The 9,450-nt window shown below is 45.7% G+C and overlaps 1 protein-coding gene across 2 annotated transcripts in view; it reads right to left on the bottom strand.

The window, feature by feature from the left end:
* Positions 1–214: 214 nt before the first annotated feature.
* LOC143291498 (uncharacterized) overlaps positions 215–9,450 on the bottom strand; it is a 25,939-nt gene continuing 16,703 nt past the window's right edge. For both annotated transcript variants that reach the window (XM_076601378.1, XM_076601379.1), the window contains exons 6-8: positions 5,207–5,777; positions 4,615–4,664; positions 215–3,292 (exon numbers count right to left, since the gene is read on the bottom strand). In XM_076601378.1, coding sequence (XP_076457493.1) covers positions 4,652–4,664; positions 5,207–5,777 — 584 coding nt within the window. In that variant the 3' untranslated portion in view covers positions 215–3,292; positions 4,615–4,651. The remainder of the gene's footprint in view (positions 3,293–4,614; positions 4,665–5,206; positions 5,778–9,450) is intronic.

Here is a 9,450-nt window from a genome sequence, read left to right as displayed (position 1 = left end):
ACGACAGTGTCTCATCTCAAGTGACTGGGAACTTCGATGTTTTTGAATTTTTTGCATTCATTATCAGTTGTTTCGCTTGTTAGATTAACGACTTCTCTTTTACGAAGTCCATCAAGTAATTTTCTGTAATTGTACTTAGATATTCATTTTAAATTCCATCCCCCATCTACCTGCTTTTCCCCAACTCACCATTCATCCCCCCTACCCCCTCCCCTCCTCTCTCAAACGATAACACTCAAATGTAAAAATCAATAATCTAACAAACTGTCTACAATCACCAGTATGTGTGGCAGAACATTAAACAAAATTCCTCCTCACACACGGAACGTAGTTTCTGCCAAACGGTCAAGCTCGATTTGTCGATCAATCAAACTTTCATCAGCACATTGAATCATTCCAACCGCTTTGTTAGGTATAAACGAAATCCTTAACAAACAAAAGAGAATACAATCCACTTATCAAACTAAAGAACGACAACAAATCACTTTACTCCAAAGAATACATCAGTTTTACAGTCTTTTTCAGTCCTTTTTTTTGTCGTATATAGAATTACATTTAAGGAAAATGTAATCAATCCAAAACGTGTCAATTTCGATCCAAAAAAATGCATAATGCATTATGCAGCAGAATACAATCGCATGCAAGTTCTGAAAACAACAGCACAACAAAACCAAAACCAAAACCCAGATAAAAATACAACAAAAAACATGAAACAGCAACAACAAATTCCTCTGATAAATTGATCAGCGCTGCACTACTTTCCGTAAGCCAAATCATGTTCGAGAAGAAAGTAATCAATTGAAAACACGCGTAAGCTTTATGTACATTTGATTAAGGCAACAAAATAGATAACACATGGATCATAGATGGAACTTCCGATCAGATAATCAAACCTTTCTCTTTCTCTTTTTCACTCTCTTTCCCTGTCTTTTCTTTTTGCATGCCAAAAGTCCTGGTTCCCAACGGCATAGCATCAACATGACTGGTCTGAATTACGAAACGACTTTTACACAAACGATACTCTTCCCCTCACTAGTCCCACTCTTGCTTTCTTTCCATTTCTTTCATTCTTTCGTCTTCGTTTTCGCTGTGTTTTTTGTCTGGACCTATCCTTCTTCCCCGAAGCAAAATGCAATCCATTCAAAAACGTGTCAATTTCTTAAGAAAAAAAGCAAAACAGAATACAATTGCTTACAAATTATGAAAGCAACAACACTTACAATACCAGAACCAAAATCCCAGATAAAACAACAACAACAACAAAACAACAACAAGTTCCTCTGAAGCAGAATACAAGAGATTGCAAATTATGAAAACAACACCAACAATACCAAATCCAAACTCCAGGGAAACAACAACAACAACAAAACCCCACCACCACCAACAAATTGCTCCAATGAATTTATCAGTGTTGCACTGCTTTCCGTAAGCCAAATCGTATCAAAAAGAAAGTAATCAATTGAAAGCACACGTCAGCTTTATGTACATTTGATTATAGCAAAAGAATGTATAAAACATGGATCATAGATGGAACTTCTGTCAGGAAATCAAACGCGTCCGAAAGTGAACTGACTTTACGATGTATATACCTGGTGGTACCTTTCCTTTCTCTTTCTCTTTTTCACTCTCTTTTCCTGTCTTTTCTTTTTGCATGCCAAAAGTCCTGGTTCCCAACGCCATAGCATCAACATGACTGGTCTGAATTACGAAACGACTTTTACACAAACGATACTCTTCCCCTCAGTCTTCCTTTCTTTCCCTTTCTTTCATTCTTTCTTCCTCGTTTTTTTGTTTGTTTGTTTTTTTTGTTTTTTGTTTTTGTTTTCTTCTGTTTTTTGTCTTGACGTATTCCTTTTCTCCGAAAATTAGACCTTGTTATCCGCGATTTGATATAAACGCTTTTTACGAAAACAATACCACTCATGAATTCCCTTCCCTTTTCTGTCATATTGTGTGTGTGTGTGTGTGTGTGTGTGTGTGTGTGTGTGTGTGTGTGTGTGTGTGTGTGTGTGTGTGTGTGTGTGTGTGTGTGTGCGTATGTGTGTGTGTGTGTGAATGTGCGTGTGTGTTGTTTTTAGCACGAATGTGACGGTAGTTTGTGTCAGGAGATGAAGCGCGTCCCATGGTTTGACTGGACATTTTTATTTTTATTATTATCATTTTTTTACGAACACTTAATTAACTTCCTGCACTCTCTTCTTCTTCATTGTTGAGGGCCCACAATCATATAAACTGATTATTCTGGCACCTCTCTACTTCTTTGTATGAGTGGCAACGGCCCATAAATGAATAAACCATCCATCCATCATTCCACCCATCCACCCATCCACCCTTCTGTTTTTGCAGCCCTTTTTTTCAGTCTGTCCTTTTCCTTGTTGTCTTCGCTAACTGGCTACAGCCCTAAAGACGAGAACTGGCTACAGCCCTAAAGACGAGAAATGGCTACAGCCCTAAAGACGCGAACTGGCTACAGCCCTAAAGACGCGAACTGGCTACAGCCCTAAAGACGAGAAATGGCTACAGCCCTAAAGACGCCAACTTTTCAGTTTCCCCTAAACAGCGCCTGCACACAAGACGATAGCTCAAAAACGCAGCCCGAGATAGTTCAATAGTTCAAAAGCGCCGAAAGCTTATGTTCCCAAAGCGCAAACGGTTGAATCTAGCGGGGGGAGGGGTGAGTTGGGGGTGGGGAGTGGGGGTGCGGGGGAGGATAGGTGGGGGTGGGGGCGGGCAATGGAAACAATGAATTTACCGTATACTGTGTAAATGTATTCTGTGTGTGTCTATGTCAATATACGGTACAATAATTGATATAATCATATGTTGTGTTACCACATTTTCGATCATAACATTTGGCGTTATAGGATTTAGATGCCTTTAATAAGCAGAATGCCATTCATTAAAAAAAACAAAAACAAAAACAAAACAAAACAAAATAATGCACGAAAATCGCAAGCGAAAAGAGCTGAAAAGAATGGTATACCCCACTCACTCCAATCGGCCTGTGCACTTCAGGACGTTATGTGGTCATTTTTCCCAATCTTCCCCAAGTAGCGATTTTGGCCGATCCAAAAGATCGCGGCTTTCGGACTGTTGGCTATTGGGCTGTCCCGCCCCCCCCCTTCCCCCTGCCTCTCCCCCCCCCCACCACTCCCGCCTAATATTTCCTCCCCTGGGTCAAAGCAGCGATGTGACTGCAGTCAGGGTCTCTGGGAGGCTGGGCAGGTGGAGCTGAGTGGAAATTCAGAACGTTGTACTCCGCCTCCAGATCCGTGGCAGTCGCCTCTCCGCGCTGAAGAAACAAAAACAGTGAAGTAGAGTAGCGGCTCAGTGGTAACGCGACATAATCTGAGCGTTTGGGGATCAGTTCCCCACACTCGCCAATATATTTTCCTCCTTCCACTGGACCTTGAGTCGTGGTCTGGACGCTAGTCATTCCAATGAGACGACGCCCCAAGGTCCCGTGTGTGTGTGTGTGTGTGTGTGTGTGTGTGTGTGTGTGAAGAGATTCTGAGCGCTCCCCCTCCACTAGACCTTGGGTGGTGGTCTGGTGCCAGACATTCGGATGAGACAATAAACCGAGGTCCCTTGTGCAGCATGCACTTAACGCACGTTAAAGAACCCACAGCAATAAGGTGTTGTCTCTGGCGAATTTATGTAGAGAAAGATCCAGTTTGATAGGAAGACAGATGCACTTGCAAGCAAACGATGGAAAACAAAACAACGGGTAGCGCTGCCCTGTAGAGACACGCTCTTCCTGGGGGATCAGCCCGGACTTCGTACAGAAAAATATGCTGTGACAAAGAGCAATACAATACGATACAATACGACACAATACGATACGACACGATATAATACAATACAATGCAATGCAATGCAATGCAATAGAATGCAGCACAATACGATACAATGCAATGCAATGCAATTCAACAGAATGCAACACAATACAATGGAATGTTTCACTCAGCGTTTCAAATCCTGTTTCCATGAGTGTGATAGTTCACAAAAGGTCTGAATCAGTGATGATGTTTACTGTGATTTCTAGGCCCAAACTAATAACGAGGTATCTCATATGAGATGCACACAATAAGATACCGATTTTTTAAAACTGTGTTTTAAAGCTTAAATCGATTTAGCATTGTGTGGATTGTCAAGTGATTTACATTTAAAGAATGGTTCCCTTTTCTTCAAAGTGATCACAGCAGTGTGCAATGGTGAACTTTCTACACGTTGTTTTAAACAGATAACAATGTGATCATCATTTGTTCTTTTGTTGATACGGTTCTGAATGGGTTTAATTGACAAAACAAAACAAGACAAAATCAAAAACAACAACAACAACAACCCCCACAAAACTGTCCGATTCTCCTAAGAATCGTTCAAACCAAGCGAAATGATGACTCGATATTTGTCGATAAAATTTTTCAAAAAAATCAGTCAACAAATACTGAATTCATTAACATGGAATTTTTATCATGGAATTCAGTAGGGTTTTATTCAGCCGATTTCAAAGACCAACTCAGGCTGTAAACATCGTGATGTAAGTGTCAAAGGTCTAATGTTTCAACACACGAATAGAAAAGCATTACACTTCTTTCCACGTTCGACACCTACCTCCAGTGCTCTCCCTTGGGCTGCAGAATCCACCGTCTCATTGGCAGCGCCTGTCAGAATCAATCAGAAGTAAGTCTTATAATTATGATTTGTAGCAACACACTATGTTGAAATATAATTCTCCGCGCGCGTGTGTGCACACATGTACGGACACATGCACGGATACAAGCATATGTGAAGTTAATTGAAAGTACGACGACCACACACACACACACACACACACACACACACACACGCACGCGCGCGCGCACGCATGCACTTAAGAATCACTCCCCGGTTCCGTCTAAAATCACCTTAAATGTGATGACGTTAAACTGAAGGCTACTCCTACCGTACTATCACTCTTTAACACTTTATACCCCCCCTCCTCTCCCCAAATAATTCATACAACTTGCACTCTGGAACATCAAGATATTTAAACAAAATTAGTCGATCATTCGGAAAATCGCTGAAACTGGAAATAGGAGACACGGGTTTACATTTACCCAATGATTCTTTTTATACAGCAGATGTGGTGTAGCGTATATGGATCAGTCCGCACGCTTTGACACTTCCTTGAAACGAAACTGAAACTGAAACTTAGATCACGTACCTGTCTGCTCTGTCTGTCGTCAACACGGCTGGCTCGGCAGACGCTTTCTTCTTCCTGACCTGCGCGTAGACTTCTCCTTCCGCTTCCGCCTTCTGTCCAGCGATGGGGTTGTTTCCCTTGGGCTTCTTCTGCACCACCGCGTACACGTCTCCGCTGTCCTGGACCGTGGGGTGTCCGCTCTGCGATGGGTCCGTGGGCTGGGCAGGACTCTTGCGGGGTTTCTTGACGACGGCGTAAACGTCACCCGTCAGTGGCTCGGCGGGCCCTGCCGCTTCCGCCGCCACACAGAACTTGTCGCAATCCTCTTCTTCACCCACCGTGGAGTACAGACCGGCGCTGTCGTTCCGGTTGTCGGGGAGCGGCCTTGAAGCGGAGGGGCGTGGGGGCTGTGAGAGGGACACGATGGAGTACCCGAAACTGATGTCCTCTGCCAGACTGACGGCGTTCATGTCGCCAGGCGGTGGTGCTGCACTCTGATTGGCTGAGGCCCCGTCAGCTGTGGCGGGGAGCAGGGCGCGTGCAGGGTCGGCATCGGCACCGGTGTACGAGTTGTTGGTGAAGCACACGCCGTCTGTAACACCAGCAACGACCGTCGTCATCAGTCACCTGTCATCAGTCATCAGTCACCTGTCATCAGTCACCTGTCAGCAGTCATCAGTCACCTGTCATCAACCTGTCATTAGTCACCTGTCATCAACCTGTCATCAGTCACCTGTCATCAGTCAGCTGTCATCAGTCATCAGTCAGCTGTCATCAGTCAGCTGTCATCAGTCAGCTGTCATCAGTCAACTGTCATCAGTCACCTGTCATCAGACACCTGTCATCAACCTGTCATCAGTCATCAGTCACCTGTCATCAGTCATCAGTCACCTGTCATCAACCTGTCATCAGTCATCAGTCACCTGTCATCAGTCACCTGTCATCAGTCACCTGTCATCAGTCACCTGTCATCAGTCATCAGTCACCTGTCATCAGTCACCTGTCATCAGTCACCTGTCATCAGTCATCAGTCACCTGTCATCAGTCACCTGTCATCAGTCATCTGTCATCAGTCACCTGTCATCAGTCATCCGTCATGAGTCACCTGTCATCAGTCATCAGTCACCTGTCATCAGTCACCTGTCGTCAGTCATCAGTCACCTGTCATCAACCTGTCATCAGTCATCAGTCACCTGTCATCAGTCACCAGTCATCTGTCATCAGCCATCAGTCACCTGTCATCAGTCACCTGTCGTCAGTCACCTGTCATCAGTCATCAGTCACCCGTCATCAGTCACCTGTCATCAACCTGTCATCAGTCACCTGTCATCAGTCACCTGTCGTCAGTCACCTGTCGTCAGTCATCAGTCACCTGTCATCAAACTGTCATCGGTCGTCAGTCACCTGTCACCAGTCACCTGTCATCAGTCACCTGTCGTCAATCAACAGTCATCTGTCATCAGTGAACTGTCATCAGTCACCTGTCATCAGTTAACTGTCATCAGTTACCTGTCATCAGTCACTTGTTATCAGTCACCAGTCATCAGTCACCAGTCATCAGTCACCTGTCATCAGTCATCAGTCACCTGTCATCAATCATCAGTCATCTGTCATCAGTTAACTGTCATCAGTCACCTGTCATCAGTTAACTGTCATCAGTCACCTGTCATCAGTTAACTGTCATCAGTCACCAGTCATCAGTCACCTGTCGTCAATCATCAGTCGTCTGTCATCAGTTAACTGTCATAAGTCACCTGTCATCACTTAACTGTCATCAGTCACCTGTCATCAGTCATCAGTCACTTGTTATCAGTTACCAGTCATCAGTCACCTGTCATAAGTCACCTGTCATCAGTCATCAGTCACCTGTCATCAGTCACCAGTCATCAGTCACCTGTAACCAGTCACCTGTCATCAGTCACCAGTCATCTGTCATCAGTCATCAGTCACCTGTCATCAGTCACCTGTCATCAGTCATCAGTCAGCTGTCATCAGTCACCTGTCATCAGTCATCAGTCACCTGTTATCAGTCATCAGTCACCTGTCATCAGTCACCTGTCATCAACCTGTCATCAGTCACCAGTCATCAGTCACCTGTCACCAGTCATCAGTCACCTGTCATCAGCCATCAATCACCTGTCATCAGCCATCAGTCACCTGTCATCAGTCACCTGTCATCAGTCACCTGTCGTCAGACACCTGTCATCAGTCACCTGTCATCAGTCATCAGTCAGCTGTCATCAGTCACCTGTCATCAGTCACCTGTTATCAGTCATCAGTCACCTGTCATCAGTCACCTGTCATCAACCTGTCATCAGTCATCAGTCACCAGTCATCAGTCACCTGTCACCAGTCATCAGTCACCTGTCATCAGTCATCAGTCACCTGTCACCAGTCATCAGTCACCTGTTATCAGTCATCAGTCACCTGTCATCAACCTGTCATCAGTCACCAGTCATCAGTCACCTGTCACCAGTCATCAGTCACCTGTCACCAGTCATCAGTCACCTGTCATCAGTCATCTGACATCAGTCATCAGTCACCTGTTGTCAGTCACCAGTCATCAATCTCCTGTCAATCAGTCACCTGTCATCAGTCATCATTCACCTGTCATCAGTCATCAGTCACCTGTCATCAGTCACCTGTCGTCTGTAATCAGTCACCTGTCATCAACCTGTCATCAGTCGCCAGTCATCTGTCATCAGCCATCAGTCACCTGTTATCAGTCACCTGTCGTCAGTCACCTGTCATCAGTCACCTGTCGTCAGTCATCAGTCACCTGTCGTCAGTCACCTGTCATCAGTCACCTGTTGTCAGTCACCAGTCACCTGTCATCAGTCACCTGTCGTCAGTCATTGGTCACCTGTCGTCAGTCATCAGTCACCTGTTGTCAGTCACAAGTCACCTGTCATCAGTCACCTGTCGTCTGTCATTGGTCACCTGTCGTCAGTCATCAGTCACTTGTCGTCAGTCATCAGTCATCTGTCATCAGTCACCTGTCGTCAGTCACCTGTCATCAGTCATCAGTCACCTGTCATCAGTCACCTGTCGTCAGTCACCTGTCATCAGTCACCTGTCGTCAGTCATCAGTCACCTGTCGTCAGTCATCTGTCGTCAGTCATCAATAATCAGTCACCTGTTGTCAGTCATCAGTCGTCAGTCACCTGTCATCAGTCACCTGTCATCAGTTACCTGTCATCAGTCACTAGTCCTCAGTCCTCAGACACCTGTCATCAGCCATCAGTCACCTGTCATCAGTTACCTGTCATCAGTCACCTGTTGTCTGTCACCAGTCATCAGTCACCTGTCATCAGCCATCAGTAATCAGTCACCTGTCATCAGACATCAGTCACCTGTCATCAGCCATCAGTAATCAGTAACCTGTCATCAGACATCAGTCACCTGTCATCAGCCATCAGTCACCTGTCATCAGACATCAGTCACCTGTTGTCAGTCACCTGTTGTCAGTCACCTCTCATCAGTCCTCAGTCACCTGTCATCAGTCATCAGCCATCAGTTACCTGTCAATAGTCACCTGTCATCAGTCACCTGTCATTAGTCACCTGTCATCAGCCATCAATCATCAGTCACCTGTCATCAGTCATCAGTCACCTGTCATCAGCCATCAATCATCAGTCACCTGTCATCAGCCACCAGTCATCAGTCACCAGTCATCAGTCACCAGTCATCAGCCATCAGTCATCAGCCATCAGTCATCAGCCATCAATCATCAGTCACCTGTCATCAGTCACCTGTCATCAGCCACCAGTCATCAGTCACCTATCATCAGCATATCAGTCACCTGTCATCAGTCACCTGTCATCAGAGGGGGGATGGAGGGAGAGGAAGGGAAAGAGAGATGGAGAGAGAGAGGGGGAGAGAGAGAGAGGGGTGGGGAGAGGAAGGGAAAGAGAGATGGAGAGAGAGGGGGAGAGAGAGAGAGGGGTGGAGAGAGAGAGAGAGAGGGGGGATGGAGGGAGAGGAAGGGAAAGAGAGATGGAGAGAGAGAGAGAGGGGGAGAGAGAGAGAGAGAGAGAGAGAGAGAGAGAGAGGGAGGGGTGGAAGGAGAGGAAGGTAAAGAGAGAGGGAGAGGAAGGGGTGGAGAGAGAGAGAGGGGGGATGGAGGGAGAGGAAGGAAAAGATAGGGAGAGAGACAGAGAGAAAGACACAGAGAGAGAGAGAGAGAGAGAGAGAGAGAGAGACAGAGAGAGAGAGAGAGAGTGAAAGGGAGGAATAGAGGGGGAGAGGGAAAGAGGGAGACAGTT

This window comes from Babylonia areolata, chromosome 17 (genome assembly GCF_041734735.1).
Source record: "Babylonia areolata isolate BAREFJ2019XMU chromosome 17, ASM4173473v1, whole genome shotgun sequence".
Classification (NCBI taxonomy): domain Eukaryota; kingdom Metazoa; phylum Mollusca; class Gastropoda; order Neogastropoda; family Buccinidae; genus Babylonia; species Babylonia areolata.
The sequence above is the reverse complement of the archived record's forward strand: the minus strand, read 5'-3'. Positions and strand labels throughout refer to the sequence as shown.